This window comes from Nelusetta ayraudi, unplaced genomic scaffold, assembly GCF_046127955.1.
Source record: "Nelusetta ayraudi isolate G7.1 ecotype Tasmania unplaced genomic scaffold, CSIRO-AGI_Nayr_v1 ptg000011l, whole genome shotgun sequence".
Taxonomy (NCBI): domain Eukaryota; kingdom Metazoa; phylum Chordata; class Actinopteri; order Tetraodontiformes; family Monacanthidae; genus Nelusetta; species Nelusetta ayraudi.
Genome location: NW_027466061.1, coordinates 26,487,986 through 26,506,840, shown reverse-complemented (window position 1 = coordinate 26,506,840; position 18,855 = coordinate 26,487,986). Strand labels below are relative to the sequence as shown.

The following is an 18,855-nucleotide window of genomic DNA, read 5'->3' as shown; positions in this document are numbered from 1 at the left end:
ACAGATGTTTCCCTGTGATTAGAGTAGTTAGAAAGTGGACATCTTGGCCTTCTCGTTAAAACCCATGCTAACTCTTAAAATTAGCTGGACATGCCAAATAATGACCCCGCCGCCCCCCTTCAACACCACAGTAGTACAAAAATGTGCATTATGATGGAAAATCTTCAGGGTTGGGCAGCTCCGGATGCTACCAGTTCATCCTCTGCTAACAAGTGTCATGTGAGACGTGACCGTAATGTTTTGTGCATTACCAGTGAAATCTCTGCTGAGGCAGGAGATATCGGCTGGGCGTGTTACCTACATGTGCTAACAATGGAAAAAAAAATCTCTGCCAAATGTCAATGAGGGCAAGTCTCGCACGCATCCCTCTGTTGCTCTTTACATGTTGTCTGTTGCTGCTCCGGGAGGGTTTCTGTCTGTCAGACCCACCGGCACTCTGAAGCCCACCCCAAATCTTATTAGCTTCACATCAAATTAGGAGGCTTCCTGTGATTTTCGCTGATTAGACTCTGAGAAGATTTGTGTTGTCTGTGCCGAGGCCGGAGCTTAATCTAGGTTGGGGGATAAGTGAAAGAGGCACTCAACCTCATCAAATGAAATTCCCAGCTAATGTATGTATTTGAGTTCAAACCCACCCACCAACATGATCAAACCGAGGAAAACAACATTTTAGTTTTAACCATGTTGCCAAGTGAGAGGAGCCATTTTCCCCATGAACATTCAAATCAGCCACTGAAAGACGTGTTAATAAATTAACTTCAATAGAACAAACAAACACAAAACTCTGGGTGGTATTAAAGACAAATGAATGAAAACAAGCGGGGGAAATGTTGTGCAAGGAAGACAGGAAATTGATCTAACCGCTGCACTGACTCAAGTCCCGTAATTGCCCAGCTACTCGGACTAATTTACTTTCGGTTGAGACATACAGAGGAATGAAGCTGCGGGAGGTTGCTGCAGGCTGGTGAGCAGCTTGCAGACAGAAACCCCCCTCACCATCCCCACCACCACCTTCTTGGTAGTGCAGTGTCTCGAGGTGAGACCTGCAGCAGACGCCATGACTGACAGCTTTTGGCCAATGTTTTGCAAACGGCTTCGCAGTCGAGGCTCGTTATTCACAAAATAGTTTCTCTGCCCCAGTCCTTGTGCCATCACAGCGAGGATTAGTTGGAAATAGAAGAATGCTGTCTTCTTCCTGCCAGGCCAGCTTGCAGAATTAACAGGTCACGGGTTAATGAGGAAAGCTGCCTGTCGGTTCACCGGCTCTGTCTGTCCGTCAGCAGTCAGCCCCTCAGCGTGGTGTGGCCTCGGGCTGCGAGTCGCCGTCAGAAGCTGTTTTCCTTCATTCGTCCGATCAGACTCTGCTTGGTGATATTTCCTTGCATGGCAATGTGAGGTCGTCCGTGGTGGTAGTACCTGTGTGAGGCCAGCGGATCAGCAGTGGTGGTATTAGTGGTCGTAGTCTTTCACACCACGTGTTTCATTTCCATTAATACAGTAACAACAGTCTGGTTGCTTGTTAGCGGTTCACTGCCAATTTCATGGTGGCAGTCATCATTATTGTCATGAGCAACAAGGTGTATATCACAGGGTGTTGGTTGTCTTATTTTGATAGGGATTAATAGAGATTGTGTAAAAGTGGAGGACCAACAAAGATTGAACCTGAGGCTAAGATTCTGTGACTGTGAGCCTGATGGCTGTGCTCTTACCTCCACAGTACAGCCACTTACATTTGGACAGAACCAAAGGGACATGTCTGTGTGACGCTCGACTGTTGTGTGGCTCGTATGATGAATCCTGCATCACAAATATACAAACTGCTTTCTAATCTGCCAAGTCCAGTAAAGTGATAGATGTAATCTTGTTCTCGGAGGCCGCGCTCTCCCCGTGTGTGCGATGACTTGGTGGGGATGGGAGCGATTGCAATCGCCTCCATCGTTTGCTGTAATATCCTGCAAAATTATCGAGACATAAATGACCCTAAGCCATACTGAAACATTTCTCTAAGCCACTTAGCAGGGCGGAAATTCCTTTACTGTGCAGATTACCTCCGGGGCTATTCAATAAGTAGGTGCCATGGTGGTGTTGGCCAAGAAAATCCATGTTTCTCATTAAACCTAAGGAGATGACCTGCATTCCAGAGGACTAGTCGTGTTTGCGAGGCCATGTTGTAATTCACCATCAGCGCTGCCATAAGAGAGGTGTATGTTTTAACAGGACTCCAGTGAAGCTGCAGTTGGTGGAGTAAAGTTCATTCACAGACGAGACAGGATTTTTTTTTCTTTACTATCACAGCCCACGCCTAGGTAGACACACACCATTGGAATGTTTTCTGTATCAGTGACATATTTAGTATTTCATTTAGCCACCTGAGAAACTTTGCATAGAAAGCACTAAAGAAAAGACAGCACCCTCATCTTGCCCCCTTGACAACCCAATATCCAATAATGTCCTCGCTTGTTGATGAGTCATCAACTGTCTGGCCATCTCACAAAATGCAATTACATTTATTCAAGACTAGTGGAGCCAGCTAGTAACATCCAATGTCACCACCACCACCACCACCACCACCACTACTTGTACGTCGGCAACCATTAGTAAGCAGCAATGCTGAGCGCAGCTTAAATCCAAAGCCTGGAATAGATAAAAGCCGTTAAAGTGCCATTCTTTGCCTCTTTCATGAGGAAACGTTGTTCACTTCTGATCAAACTGACCCCACTGCATTGATGTCATTTACAAGCTAGCAGCAGCAGCAGCAGCAGCTTCCTGTGTCTTCAGCTGAGCACGAGGCCATCAGGATATTTCTGTAAGAATTCAGCCTTAAAACCTTTGCTGCTTTTCAAGCTCAGACTCCAGCAAGCAGCTGTGTGCTTTGATTTAGTTCTTTAGAAATGTTCTTAAGTTGCCTAAGGGGGACTTTCCAAGACGTGTTCCTGTCCTCTAGCAAGACACGCACCTCAAGTTCATGGAGGCATCTGATCCTTGGATTATTGGACTGCAGGTTTCCGGCATAGTCGTCTGCAGGTTTGGCTCTGCAGCCAATTGGCTTTGAAATTGACTTAATTTGAAAGAGGCTGGTTATATTCTTTGGACGTGCGAGACGTTGCCTATGTGCAGAGCACTTCCTGGTTACTTTCTGCTTGATACGCTGATATTTGTAGTCGTGAACTACTCGGGCGCTTTTTGCGCTTGCTAATGCGTAAATAAACTTCATAGAACCGATGAAAAGCGATGCCAAGGTGTGCTGGGGCCTCACCTCATGCTGTAAGCGCGTGTGAGTCAGTGCGCGCACCGAATTGCGCGTGTGTGCGCATGCGTGCGTGAGTGTGTACACAACATGTGACTTCAGCAGGAAACTATGTGTGAGACTGGACTAATCTTGCCGCGCAGCGTGCTTCAGTTGCTGCTCCACTGGCTGCCGAGCAGCAAAGGTACAAGGCTCTGCGAGTCAGTCAGACCTGTGCAGCCTCCAGAGAGGCTCAGAACTCCTCAGTTTGTGTCTTAAAAATGTCCAATCACACATGAGCGTTAATGAGGTCTTGGATGACGCAGTGGATTAAATCTTTTATTTCTGGCATTTCTAGTGCAGGTTCTGCTTTTGCATTTTCTCGGCAAACTGCTATAAAAACATTTCAAAGACATTTTGGTCTGTCCTCAGGCATCTCTTCCTCAGTATATTGGCACTCTCAAGTACATATTCATACAAGTACATACAGTCTGCTGAGTAGGACTGATTTTAAACAACTCAGCAAAATTATTTTAACTGTAGTTCCGGATTAACGCAGAGACTGGAAAACTGCACTCAATAAGAACATGTTTATAATAAGTAATAAAAATAGTAATAGTTAAAGTAGTAGTAGTAATAACAGTAGTAGGTTAACTACTTACCACTATTATTACTACTGCTACTATAACTATTACTCTAATTATACTATATTATTATTAAGAGTCATTTCAATAGAGCTAAATACCATGGGGCTTAAAGACACATTTTGTTTGTGACTTTGCTTTTATTAATTTTCAATGGACATTAAAGCACGTTTCCTGCATATCCCATGATCTATTTTTCCTCCCAGTGAGGTGGGTCACCAAAACACTCCATTCGTCCGCTCCTGCTCCTCTGTCAAATTTTAGAACCCATTGTGGCCCTCCAGTCAAAAAGTTTGCCCACCCCTGGCTTGCAGCAACATACAAAACATCAGACTGGAAAACACAGTACAGGATATTTACTTTGGTTTGTTGTTGTTTTTTCAGCCCAGCGCAGGAAGTCATGCCAGCAAACATCTTGTTGCGGTGATCTGCCTTGTGGACGGTCGGAGGCATCATGGCGGACCTGCCTATCGCCCCGGGGCAGGTCTACATCGAGGTGGAGTACGACTACGAATACAAGTCCAAGGACCGCATCATCTCCATCCACCAGGGGGATTGCTACATGCTGGTCAAGAAAACCAACGAGGACTGGTGGCAGGTGAGGAAGGACGAGGAGACCAAGCCTTTCTACGTCCCGGCTCAGTATGTCCGCGAGGTCCGCAAAGCCCTCATGCCGCCTCCCAAACCTGCTTCGCATCCACCTGCCGGCGCCAGTAGCACGTCCTCACACGGTGGCGGCGTCCTGTGGGTGAAGCCCACCAGCCTGGACCTGGGACCTCAGGACCGGCCCCCCGAGGGCCTTCAGAGACACGAGTCCAACTACCGGCGCTCGCCGTCCGCACAGACTGCCTCCTCGGGCCACTTCAGCCCCCCCATCCAGCGCTGCGACAGCAACCATCACCACGGCGTGGGCCCCCAACCCGAACACCAGGGACGGACCAGCACTCTGCCCCGCTCCAGGGCTCGATCCCCAGAGATGGTCCGCGAGCCGCTGGACGTGGACAGCACCCAACACTGCGACTCAGCGGGCGAAGAGCGCCGCACCAACGACTCCGAGTCGGGAGACGAGCTCAGCAGCAGCTCCACCGAACACCTCCAGGTAGAGCCACGCTTTTACCCCCCCACCCCTCCATTCAGTAGTCTTGGCTCGGTTCTGGCCTCCAAGCCCATTATAACTTATCTTGTAGTGTTGGGTGGCCATTGGTGCATCTGAGGCCATTAGCATGCAGCTGTTATATGATTGCACTTGGCGGAACACATTGGATTGGTGATTTTATTGATTCTGCTGTTACACACGGCAGGTTTTCTTCTCTAACTTTGGCTCCTTCCCCAGTCACACTCCCAGGCTTTCTCCTCGCCAGGCCTTTCAGATTTGTCTCTCTGACATGTTTGCTTGTAGGTGATCTGATCTTCTGACCCACTTCTTTGAGATTTATTCAACAGAGGGCGATCCGTCACTCCGGGCCTTAAGTAACTGAGCTGCAGACAAATGCAGCCCCAGTCTGGTTGTGCGATGGGGTGATTAGTTAGCCGCTCGGCCAGTGGGGGTGTTTTGTTCCTGAAATCATTAGCTCAGACTGGCGCTGAACAAAGGCCTGTGAGAAAATAGAGCCCTGGTGTGTGAGCCGCTGTCAGTGGGTGTCGACCTCTTTTGTGCAGAGAAATGTGGGGGTTGCGCCGCACCGAGTTGTGTTTATGCTACTTATACGAGTACTTTGGCAGTTTTCAGACTTTTGAATCAGATCTTTGTTCTCGGGGAGAACGTCAGTTTTCTCATTTCAGAGCACTGAAGCACAATGGCGTTGCTGCTGACTCGGCGCTCAGTGCCTTTAAAGGTTATCTTAAAGTGAACACGCACCAATTTCAAAATTCACACTGAGCTTCCTTCCTTCCTCTCATGTATGCCGTGTGCCATTTAAATGGCAGGAGAAAGGCCAGACTAGTGAGGCAGGTTTTTTTCCACGCTGGACAACAAACAAGTCGAGCTTTGTGTGCGAGTAAACCTTCTCAAACACAACAAAGCCTGGTTTTATTTTGAACTCGATCAGCTGTTATTTTATTTTTTTTCTTAGCTGCTGTATTTTGTCTTTGCATGTCGGTAAAAGAAGCTGTCATAATCAGAAGTCGAGCCGTGTTTTTGTGGGCTTGTTTCCTATTGGCAGATCCTCCAGCTCCCTCTGATAAGCTACTTAGACGCGTGCACAGCTTCTTGTCTGGGATTAATCTGGGCATGACACCTGCTTTGTGACAACATTCATCTTTGAGGTAGAGTTGGTGCTGGTCATGAAAACATCATCCACTTGAATTTGATTGATGTATTATTTTAGGGGCGATTCTCATTTCAGACTTTTGCAATCTCGTCCCGAGCATTTTGTTAATTAGCAAATTATCTTTTCTCAAATGCTGCTTGAGGACCATTTTCACAGACTGACTCCTCTTGATCAAATTTGCTTTTGATGTAGAAAACTAATTTGCATGGGAAATTGAGCGTTGAAATTCCGCTGCACATAAATATTTTCTATCATAAAAGGCCATTTGCTCAGCGACACTAAAGTGCACTTGAGCTTCTCGTGTTGGGTTTAATTTTTTCCAAGTTCTGATGTTGGTCCAGACTTCCAGAGTAATCTCTCCAGCCAACTGGCAAGTCGCCGCTATTAAATTAGCCTTTCGTAATTGCTACCATATTTTTTTAACAAAGCAATATTAAAGTCGTAACTAGTGCGCATATATTGAAGTTTTCAGAGAAATGCCACGTTTCTCAGTACATCTGGCCAGCGAGTATACCAGTTCATCTGGGACAGCAGAGTTATGGGCCCGAGCTGCGGCGGCTTGTTCATTGTGTCCAGTGAAGCAGACGTTTCCCTGCAGCCACAGAATAATAGCTGTCCGCCGCTCACTGTGCTTCAATTTGCTGCTTCACTGCGCCGCCTCGTCCGTCCTGCTTTCCGTCACACCTCTTCCAATAAGTGCCGCTGGATTATTGTTTTCCAATAATCCAGCGGCACTTGTGAGGAGCACTTTTGCGGCCTACCGTAAACTCCAACCTCACGTCCGTTCTTTCGGAAGTTGGCACTCAAGATACCACCAGAGACCAAAAAAGGAGCGTTCGTTAACTGGTAGAGTCATATGTCAGGACCGGTTTGCTGAACCCTGAAGGCTTCTCCCAGATCATGGGACTCCCAGCCACAGACTCTTGTTCTTCGAGCTTTTAAGTAGAATACGCAGAGGGAGAAAAAGCAGTTATTATCAGAACCTCCCTTCCATCTATGAGAGTAAAATCAGAATAAATCAACTGGCATAATGGAATCAACTCTATGGAAGGCGAGGCATCACTTTTCCAATTTATTTTGCTGAACACTTAACAAACAGGGTTCTGGTTAAACTGGTTTGTCATGGTAAATTTGGGCTTATGTGCAAAAGGATCAAGGATGGGAAATGCTTCTTTTGTGCCGTTGCAATGGCAGCTTTTCACCTGAATCAAACAAGAAGGTTTTTGTTTTTCTTTATTGTTGCTAATTCAATCTTGCTTGGGATCAAAGTCTGTAGCACAGGTTAAGCCTTTTCTGGTGTTTCTTTATATGTTGTGTGGGCCCAGAGTGCTTAAGGAAAACTACTGGATAAAAGGATGCCTCAGTAATCGTATATCAAATCAAAAGTCAAGTTGAAAGACAAGTTTGGGGTGTTAATGGTGTAAATGGTGTCTTCCGCTATCACTCGGCCGCCGAAACAATTCTGAACTCACCTGAACTGCCCTGAATTTGCAATTCTGATTGCCTGCCCTGTTCAAGTCAATGTATCACTCATTAGCTGTGTTGTTTTTGCCTTATTATAACAACAGTAATATGTTGTGCGTGCCTCTCGACTTGCTGTTGATTTGCGTTCTGGGGTTTTGTTGTCATCAGCCGTTGATGACTAACAGTGTCCATCTTGCTTTGCTTCTAATTGGATGGTTCCCCAACGCACCGTAAGTTCCGGCTAGTTGCTATTTTTTAGCCCCAACTGGTGTCTCAATTTTAAAACAGATACTCGCCTCCCTCCAGACGTTGATTGTGACAGTCGGTTGCACCATCTCAACCGCGTGGTGCCACGTCGGTCTGTACAACGCCGTTAGTCAGCTAATGACTGGCAGGGTGTGGAATGATGGGAGGAAGCGCTCCCTCGTCTGTCTGATCACCTCGTGGCCGAAAGGCGGCTCAAGGTCTCCACTCTGTCGCGCCTTGTCGGACGTAAAGTGGCTCTGCGTGAGTCGTTCATTAACCCAGTCGTTCATTCTGCACACACGCGCCCGCACGGACCGAGGCTGAGCCCAGTTGGGTTAAACAGCGGCACACGCTGACGGCCGAGACCATCTGGGCGGCTGGTAATTACACTGACTGCTGCTCCGCTCATCCGGACGCGTAATCGCGTCACATGTTGGAGCGAAGCGCAACCGTCCCAATTCAGACTCGTTCGCACTCTAAATCTTCTCCTTCGAGGCTCTTTCTGAATTTCTATTGTGGCGCCGAGGAGTCCAGATGGAACTTCAGCAAGCGTCAGGCTCCCATTTGTGGAAAATAATGAAAGGGAGTGATTGTAATTCACGTCGTGCATGTTTCTGCTGCCTCTTGAACCGCTGACTTACAACTTGCTGACGTTTACGAAGACGTTGACCACTGACGCCGGACCAGTGACGCTGGAACGAGCCATGTAATACCCCCCCCCCCCCCCCCCCCCGCCCCTCGCCCCCCTACCCCCCAGACCCACCTGCCGCTCTCACTGCCTCTGCTCAAAGTGTGTTTGTGTGTTCTTGCGTCTCAGTTGGTCTCTGTGAAATGTTTGTTTTCTTTTCTTTGTCCTCTTATCTTCCTCCGTCACGCTTCCTGCTGGATTGTTGCTGGATTACAGCTGCGCCGCCTGTCCGACTCTGCTCACATCTGGGTCACCGTTCAGCCAACCAGATGGCTCACACCGTCATTGTCAATGACCCGTGCTCTCTATTAGGGCCGCACATAATGACTGTTGGTGTGAGCCTTTGATTTTGTTATTTGGTTCATCTTGGGGTTTGTGCAGCCTGCAAAAATGTGCAATTGCGGTCGGCGGGTTTTTCCGATCGCACCACTTCTGTTTTCCGTTGTGCCAAGTTCTGCTTGAACCGTGTCGGCAGTCTGTGTGGATTTTTAGCATGAATGACTTCACAGGCGTCTCCTGTGGGATCAAACTACCTTTGCAAACTGCAGTTTACTTTGGGAATAAGCCTCAGAGTCTCGGTGGAATGCCGCACGCAGAGGTGGAGTCAGTTTTTGTGGCCAGTGTTCTGAAGCAGTCCTGAGGGGGTTGCTGTGCTGTTCTGCACTGTTCTCAGCCTGGGACACACACACACAAACACACACACACACACACACACACACAGTGCTTAAGGCGATCTAGCAGCTAACGCGGCTGTTGACGGTGTGTTTGGCTGTTGCGTAACAGCTCAGCGGGAAGAGCAGGTGTGATACCATCCTCTGGTTGTTCTTTTTCTGTCCTCCCTAATTTAAAACACACCTGCTCCGCTTTCATTTTGGGCCGGCTGACGCTTCCACAACCTTTTCAAAGTAACGCAAAAAAAGGACAGAATATCTTTCTCTAAAATACTACCCACTTTGACAAATCTGTTTCTTGTGCCAGACTGCAGTGGAGCAGCCTCACACTATTATTTCTGAAAAGAAATGTTATAGCTCTCCAAGAAACGGTGTATTTAGCCCTCTGTTTACAGCCTCCTGCGTAAACCTGGGGCCTTGGTGACCTTCTGCACGTTTGAAACAAAACAAAAACTAGGCAGAGCGGAGCATGGCGTGTGGTCACTAATCTGAGAGCGTTATCTGTGCCCTCTGTGACATCACAAATGGCTGGTTTTCAGTCCCGGAGCTCGTCATTTTGTTTCAGTGAAAAGTCCACTGAAATGCATGCTGGACAGAAAATACCGCCAGTGAAATGCATGTTATGTCATTCACTTGATTGCCTAACATTGATAGCTGTCACTCACGCGAAGAAGCCAGTAGGATGCATCGCTTTCCACTCGTTTAGCGCCATCGAGAGAGCCAGAGCGTGGGAGAAAAGGAAAAACTGCAGCCAAGACGAGGAAGAAGCTGCAGCTTTCTGGCTGAAACTAACTGATACTGAACATCATGTCTGATTTATTAGGGGGATGCCAGTCTTGGCATTTCTTGAGCTGAAGGAGTGACACCCACCACGCACACACGCACCTCAATGAGTGCTGAGCAGATAAAACAGCAGCATGATGAATTCTACACAGTGATTATAGCAGCTGATCCGGTCGCTCTGCCCTGTGTGACTTCTTTGATTAGAGAGAGAGAGAGAGTGTGTGTGAGTGTGTGTGTGTGTGTGTGTGTGTGTGTGTGTGTGTGTGTGTGTGTGTGTGTGTGTGTGTGTGTGTGTGTGTGTGTGTGTGTGTGTGTGTTCTCACTTTATGCAGCTTCTCTTAATCCCTCTGAGCACTTCAATTGGATATCTGTTTGTGTGTGTGTGTGTGTGTTTGTGTGTGTGTGTCTTTGTTCATTATTTCCTTCAGAGTTGGTGCATTGTGGTGTGGTGGTGGGAGGGTCAGGTCAAGCTGTGTGCGTCTGTGTGTGCATCACTGAGCTCTGCCTCTCCCTCTCCCCCCCCCCCCCCCCCCCTCTGTTTATGTAAGGGCTTGTGACTGAATAAGATTTGTTGTGTGTTTGTGCGCGTGATTGAGTGCGCGTGGCGACATTATCTGCTTGTGCCACGCTGCCATGTCAGTCAGAGGGAGAGAGTTGTGTGAGTGAGTGAGTGAGTGAGTGAGTGACTGGGCAGAAGCTGCTGCGCCGCTCTGCACCGTCAGCAGCAGCGGCGGCCACCACCAGCCTCTCCTCTGCAGCGCCGCTGCTACAGGACAGGATGTACCCAGACGAGAACAAGACGGTAAGAATGTGTGTGTGTGTGTGTGTGTGTGTGTGTGTTTGTGCACACACGTGCTTTCTAGCACATTCACAACTCAAACAACTGTTGGCGCAAAGTGCAATTCAGCAAAACTGTTTTCATCCCATTGAATAGGATATTTTTCCCCCTTTTTGTGTGTGTGTGTGTGTGTGTGTGTGTGTGTGTGTGTGTGTGTGTGTGTGTGTGTGTGTGTGTGTGTGTGTGTGTGTGTGTGTGTGTGTGTGTGTGTGTGTGTGTGTGTGTGTGTGTGTGTGTGATTGCAGGCGGGGGAAAAAACAATTTTTGCTGCTTTTCTTTTGCGAGCCGCTTATCTGATAATGACTGTGCGGTTTAAATTTTAATGGTGCCTCCTCTGACTGCACTTACACTCTGCGAGTGGTGAGTGTTGATCTGCCACAGTTATTGTCCGGCGCCTCTCTTTGTCCTGCGCCAGCTGATCCGCAGCAGCCAGCGGTCGCTGGCAGCTCCCTCCGCCACTGCTTTGGGGACCGTGTTTTGTTTTCTTCCCTCCCGAGTAGTGCGGCCGCCGTCTGAGCAGGAAGGAGTGGGCAGGAGGGTTTCGGTGGGTGGAAGTGGCCGTGGCATGAGACGGGACAGCTAAGAGGATGCGCTAAGCACTTGCCATGCTTCATTACATAAGCGGCGGCTACGTAACATTTGTTTGGACAGCTGGCTGGTGAGACGAGCTCCGGGGCAGCGGTAGAGGGGGTGCGGAAGGGGAGGGGCTGGAAGATACTTTACCTTGATTTTAGGAGAACCGGCAGCAGCTACTTTAACCGGCGCGCTGCATATCGATCTGTGGCTGCAAAATGTGTCGGGGCAGAGAGTTGCTGTTGTTCCGTTGAGCCCCGTTTGCAAGGTCACAGTGCGGACGTGCAGCATTGATGCAGCGTGCACAGCCCATTCATAGCAACACTATGGCTGCGGTAGTCGGATTAATTGGCCTCTCAGGTTGTCTATTCTGTAGCTACCATCTTCCTCAGTTGGTCTTGTTGCTCAGTAGCAGCCTTTCATTTCTGTGATCATGCAATAGTCTCAGGAATTGACAATAACAACAGAATCTATAGTGACTTGGAATGCCACAGTTTTCACTGAAGTTCAGTGTATACAGGGAGAAGACATACGTTGGGTGTGGGTTCTGTGAGGTCACTAATGACGTTAGACCACCTGTACATCATTTCATTCATACCCCCCCCTCCCCTGAACAATGCTAACGCGTTGAAGTAGCTGTCCAAGACGCTGGAGAGGTTATAAAAAAAAAAAAAAGCAAACAATGAAACTCATCACCTTTCCCCAAACACACTTTCCAAATAATGCTGTTTCATAAGGTGACAACAATACTGTCTTGCAAAGTCTGTCAACATGACGCTGATTAGAAATGCGCCCGCGTGTAAAGGTCTCTTAGAGTCTAAAGTCCATGTATACACTCTTACACACCCTCCGATGGCAAAGTAAATGTTCACAAGTACAAATAACGACCAAAACCTCCAGAATCCCAACAGACACATTTTCAAGAGGGAAAATCATCAGGTTTCATAGTTTAATTTTTGCCTTATTTATAGACAGGATCTCCTTTTAGCACTGCAGCCTGTGTTTGGACACCTCGCTGCATCCGTCTTAGGAGGTTAACCCCACCAAACCGCCGGCTAAATCTGCACGGCCACTTAATGACAGAGAGCCGTTTGCATCGTATAATCTGCCGCTCCCGGTGTAAACAAAGCTTTGCCCGCGTGGCTCCGCCCATGTGCGCTCACTCTGGCCTGGCTCGTGACGGCGGCGGTCGTAAATTCTCACGACCTGAAGAGAGGAGCGACTTCTCCAGAACTTTGTCCCCGGTCAGGTTTAAAGTTACAGATTAGAGAAGTAGCAGGAGTTTGATTCTGGCCCAGCGCCCGTGTGGATATACTGTCTTATTGTTTTAAAGCAGAGAAGTAGAGGAGTCATTGGTATTCTGTTTATCAGTAGTGACGCTGACGGAGAAGCGGACAGCATGTATGTCCCTTTTGTAGTGCAAGTAACATGACATGTGAATGCGGTAGGAACGCACAATGTGTGCAATGTGGCTAGGAGATGGAGCGAGGGGGGGGGGGGGGGGAGCTCTCTGGAGGTTCCTCCAGCTTTGGCTGAGAGCAAATAAAACAAAAAGACCTTCATGTTGTTGACATGGAAGTGATTTCAACTGGTTTATAATTCAATTACACACACCCACTTCCTGTCTGCGGCGGGCGGTGTGTTTGTCATTGACGTCTGGGCTGTTGGAAGATTTGGTGTCAGTGGGTCAGCTATTCATTTCTTTCCCAGTTTGGCTCAATAAGGTCAGCTGATGTTGCCAGTGGGTCAGAGATCTGGGGATTAGGAGACCAGAGGGAAGATTTTTTTTTTAATCTCATTGTAGATCGATGGCATCATGATCTGCTGTGTGTGTGTGTGTGTGTGTGTGTGTGTGTGTGTGTGTGTGTGTGTGTGTGTGTGTGTGTGTGTGTGTGTGTGTGTGTGTGTGTGTGTGTGTGTGTGTGTGTGTGTGTGTGTGTGTGTGTTCTACATCATTTTCAGAGTTTCTTTTTTTCGCCTTTCTCCTCATGAATATGCTGGAAATTACATATTAACTTGAGATAACGCTCTAGATAACTGCTGAACACTTGCTGCTGCTTCGAAAGAGCAAATTCCGTCCTGCTCTTCGTCCCTCGTGGACTCGGCGTCGCACACTCCTTTCCCAGCAGAAGACTCGCTAGTCAGAAAGCTGTTTTCAAACGCTACTAAAGCGACACAAGTCATCGCCTCCACCGTCTGACTGCAGCCGTTCGGCACTTCAGCCAATCCTATTACGCTGAAAAGACCGAAACCAATGCCTTTAAGCCCGAACGTTTCTTCATAGCTCAGGGCCTCCGTATCCCAAGTGTGATTCCAACAACATTGTTGGGACATGTTTTGGCTAGCACAGGAGGTGTTTGCCGATTTCTCCCGCACCGTGGGAGCTCGCCGTGTCGTGGCCTCACGGTTGGACAGCGCCAGCAGATTAAAACGAGCCCAACTTCTCAACCCCCGTCGTCTGTAGTCGGCCCCTCATCTAAACCTTCAGCATCATTTAGCACAGGAAGCAGCTCCCCAACGTTGAATCCATGTGCTTTGGCTGCTCCGACGTGGGGGAATTAAAGACTGCTGCAGCAGCAGCAGCAGCGGCAGCAGCAGGAGGAGAACCTGCAGAGTCATGCCTGGAAATTGGCTGTGAGCGCGCGTGGGTCGGCTGCCAAGTCCCCTCCTGCAGGATGAAAGCTCCTTAACTTCCTGTTCTGTCTGTGCTGCTGATTTAACTCTATTGCAGGAGTACATTAGTAGATTATTCTGGGAGGTTTTGCGTGCCTGGTCCGCTTGCCTCGCCTTGCCTCTCCGCTGTGGTCCTCTGATTGTGTTTTTGTGTTGAACAGTACGGCAAGTGCCCCGTGTCGCCGTGCTCTCGTTCCCAGTTAAAACAGCCGATAAATCACTCGGAGGAATGCAGCGAGAGCCCCCTCTCTCCCTCCTGTCTAGTCCAACCTGTTCCATGTTTGCCGCCCGAGGAGTCAGAGACATGATGTTCATTTGCTTTCCAGACAGGAAATACAGGTTCAGGCTCAATGAACAGCTCTTATTCTACACGGCGTTGGTTCCCAGGGAAGGTGTGATTTGTGTACAACTGGGTTAGAGGAAAAAGAATAAACCTTTATTAGTCCCGCATGGGGAAGTTGTTCTACTAATGCTCTACAATCAGGAAAACCGTGTCCTCTGGGTCTGAACACGACTCGCTCCCTGGAGCTTGTTTCTATATGTATATTAATGTGTTTTTTTTTAATACAAACAAAATCTCTGCTGCTCTTCTTCACGCTAAAATAAACCACATCATTGAAGTGTTGGGGCTGAGCCAATCCTGCCAATATGTAAACCACCGCAGCTTTGTGCTTCGTCCTCTTTTCACAAATACAATCAGTTTGTCAGTGAGGCGGAAAAAAAACCCACACACAATAAGACTGCGTCTTCCAAAAGGGCAAACAAAGTGTTTGGTCCATCTATTGTTTACTGGCCGCAGTGATGTTCCACTGCAGCGTGTATGTTCCAGTTCCGACTGGAGAGCAGTGGGTGTGGTTACGGAAGGCGGCAAGCGCAGTGCATTCTGGGAGTTGTAGTTTTCTTCTGTTTGCCTGTCACAAACTCTTCTGCCTACCAAACCTGGCGATTTCAAAAACAATAGCACAGTATTGGAAGCGTGGCGTCCTGCTTTTGACAGACTGTTTCTTTTTAACTGAGTAACAAGGCTTCTTACTCTACTACACTGTGCACTACAGTGTATTGGTTTAATTTCTATGTGAAATAACAATTTTCTGTAAATGACAAATTTCAATCGATTTTATTTTCATATAGCAAATGAACTGTCAGAGAAAAGCTGTTTTTTTTTTTATTTATTTAGATCTTCTTTCTTTCTTTCATTTGTTCTTTCTTTCTTTCTTTTTTCTTGCTCAGCCAACTTGGTGCTCCTGCATTCTTGTTGGGCACCGTCAGTCTGTTTGATGCAGGTAGAAACTTGTCCAGAAAGTGTCTTCTCTGACTGAGAAATTCCTGCTAATTCTCCACTCCAGACTCTGTGTGTGTGTGGGTGTCCCTCAGTGTGGCCTTGTTGGATTTGTGTGGACATTGAAATGACTTCAGTGCGACTTCTTCAGATTAAAAGATTCGTTTGACAGACAAATCACAGCGAAGTGGCTCTTGTCCTCCTGAAACTGTCTGTTCCACACACTGACTCTGTTTCACTGAAGCCTCGTCCCATTCCCACCACTCTTGTCTCCCACTGCATCCACAGTAGCTGCTGCTTCTCACACAAAGAGGCCGAACTGCACTACTTTCTGCTTCCTTCACATCTTCAACATGAGCCTGCCAGGCTAAAGTATGTATGCACACTTCCAGCTGCAATGGACTTCATCTCATTCTTGGCCCTGACTCAGATCTGATTTGAAGAGAAATCAGAATCGACACGCGTTGCTCACAGTGCGACAACAGTCTAAACTTCATGCTGCTCCAAGTTTATTCAGCAAGAACAACTCTCCCTCAGCAGCGCAGCAGCTTTGTTGTGTGTTCGCAACTCACACATCCAGGTGAAAAGAAAACCTGTGGCATTGTTGTCTTTCCCAACAAATCCAACCATCAGTCAGCGACAAGTCAGTCGCCTCAATTTAGTTCATCATCATTTTGTTCAACCTTGATGAGATTGATACTTCACCCATAAACACAACAAAACGTTTCCATGAAAGATCAGTCAGGATCAAAGATCCTCTCCTGCTCCTCGCCGAGGTTCGTGCGCTGTTGAGGCACCAGGCCGTATGGAAACTGGAACGCGTGGCCTCGTCTTCCAAGCTGGAGGACATGGAAGAATATTTTGGTGCACATCTTTCTTTCTCCTCCCAACATTCTTGAAGGTGCGCTGAGACACGTCGGTGCATGATTCCAACTGCTGCAGGCAGGGAGAGCTGAGCAAGATGAAACTGCTACCATGAAAAGGAAAGAAATTGAAGCGGTAACGCGTGTCTCTGTTTTAATACCGCATTTGTGCTAAAACACATCGCCTCTGACTTGACCTCCAACATGTTTGACGCCGGGCCGAAATAAATTGTAATGATGTAAACCGCATCAAAGAAAGCACCGGAGATTTTCCTGGAAATCCATATTAACTGAGTCGTCGTTCAGTTTATTCCTGTGTGCTTTGTCCTAGTTTCTGCTGTCCTCCAGAAAAGTGGTAGGTCACTAAGATCCACGACTCAATGAGTCCCTGGCAGGAAACGCTGACTGACCTGAAAAGACCGAGAGGGAGGCAGATTCAGGAGGAATCCAGAAAGAGTTTTCGTCCTGCACTATAGCCCTCGAGAGTTCAGTCTATTTAGTGGTTCTTTCCGTGGATGAGAGGTTGCTGAATTTGCTCGTTTCTCACAGTCGATTGCTTTGCACTGTTAATGATCTGCGTAAAGAGTTTTGAGGGTCTAATTGCTGCCTTAGCTTTTTTCCAACTACTTTGTCGTTCTGCTTGTTGTGCTGCTGTTGCTGCTATCAGCCTTTTTTGGTTCCTTTTATATAAACCTGTATTTTAACTTTTCAGTCCAAAACGTCAGCCTCAACATATAATGAGCAGTATTAAATCATGCTGTACACCAGCAGAGGAACATACAGTATAAAAGTTCCCAGTTGTATATATATTGTTGAATCTGATGCACAAAGGTGCCAAACAAACGGTTATAAAAAGCAGCACTCGTTGGTGCGCTTCCTGTTTCCTGTTCCTACATGAGGCCGGTTGTCTTGATTGTTGCTATAGAGACATGATTTTGATCTGCCGTCTCAAACTGTAGATTGATGATTTGTGATGACTGTGTGGGACGGACTTGAAAGTTTTAACTCCTCAACGTGATTATTAATAGCATGTTAACCATTAAGTGTGGCGTTCATATTATATTTGGGCCAATGTCAGTGCTTCCCATCTCAAAACTTGGGACTCTTCAGTAATGTGGTTTGGTGCGACTTGCCAGATTCTGTTGCGACAACATTCAGACACTCACGTGTCGTACGTGTTCAGTGGCAACGTGTCTGACTGATGGCAAACAGGGGAATCCTTTATCCCAGAGTGACATCAGAAAACTTTGCCGTCCTCCCAGTTCACTGACGCATTCATCTGGTGCACAGCGATGCCTGGACTTCTGCATGATGTCATCACGTCTTACTGTCACTGAGAAAAAGGACACTTCAGTTATGACTCCAGCGTGACTCACTGCTTCCCAGCAGATGCTTGGGTTCAGAGTTCAACTTTATTGTTGAAACAATCAGCTTCACAATATAATGAGAAGTTTTGAATTATGTTATACACCAGCAGAGGAACAAATGAAAGTTCACAGTTGTATTTATTTTCGAATCCGATGCATTAAGATGCCAACACAGACAATTAAAAAAAGCAGCACTTATTGGTCCTAGTTGGTCTGGACTTCTGCGCGATGTCATCACGTCTTCCTGTCACTGAGAAAAAGGGCGCTTTTGTCAGAACTCCAGCGTGACTCACTGGTTCCCACCTTTATTCGCCGTTTGTCAGTTGGGCTCCTGTGAAGTCGGCGGCGGCGGTGAGTCATCTCACCGTGCGTGGGCTGCGTCTGAGGTCCTCGGTCTCTCCTCCCTCCTCTGACCTTCAGTGTGCCCTTCGTTCAAATTGTCACATATTGGTCTGACTTCTCGGTTTTACTAATGCTCCGGTGAAAAGAGCATAATGAGCCCCCCCCCCCGAGCTGAAGGAGCTGTTGAACTGCGAACACAGAATGACTTTTTGAACAAACAAGTTCTGATTCTTTCACCGTTTACGATGTACAGAAAATAAGATTGGCTTGCGTGTGAATGGGCACTTCGATGCAGCCCCACCCCCCCCCCACCCCGAACCCTTTTGTGGGGCCTGGAATGGTTCCACAAAAGACAGTATTTTCACAGACCAGCCTTCTCTGTGCAGGGGTTAAATATGAGGAAATGAAATGATAAGGACGCCGTGGAAACCAAAATGCAGTGCTTCTTAGAACATTGAATCAGCGGGGGGGCCTGAGCTGCTTCTCTGCAGGGTGACAGCGACACCCGGAGCGTCTTCCCCTCGTCCAGCTTCCTCCACTGTCACTCTGTGTTGGTCGCTGTCGCTGCACAACAGCTGCACAACAGCTTCACAGAGGAGGGATGCTGGAATTGGAAACAGGGCTTTTAGTGTTTTGCGGCCGTGTCTACATTTTCCATTGTCAGTGTGACAGTACCAGACTCTCACTGACAGGATGGAGACTCAGACTTTTGTTAGAAAACAGTGAATTTGGTTTAACTGGGACTTTTAAGCCATCAGAGATGTTTTTTTTTGTTTTTTTTAACTCTCTTGCAAACTGAGCCTCCTGTCATCTCAGTCAGTCAAGTACAGCTGTGTTTGGGTTAACGGACCTAAAGACCCCTTCATGTCCATGAATGGACACCCAGCACATGAATACTGCGGGGCCTTGAAGACCCGGCTCCGTCTCT

The 18,855-nt window shown here is 47.6% G+C and overlaps 1 protein-coding gene across 15 annotated transcripts in view; it reads left to right on the top strand.

Annotated features, from left to right (window-relative positions):
• LOC142885621 (rho GTPase-activating protein 12-like) overlaps positions 1-18,855 on the top strand; it is a 38,388-nt gene that overhangs the window by 2,114 nt on the left and 17,419 nt on the right. For all 15 annotated transcript variants that reach the window (XM_076022259.1, XM_076022269.1, XM_076022266.1 and 12 more), the window contains exon 2: positions 4,255-4,969. In XM_076022259.1, the coding sequence (XP_075878374.1) occupies positions 4,325-4,969 (645 nt within the window). In that variant the 5' untranslated portion in view covers positions 4,255-4,324. The remainder of the gene's footprint in view (positions 1-4,254; positions 4,970-18,855) is intronic.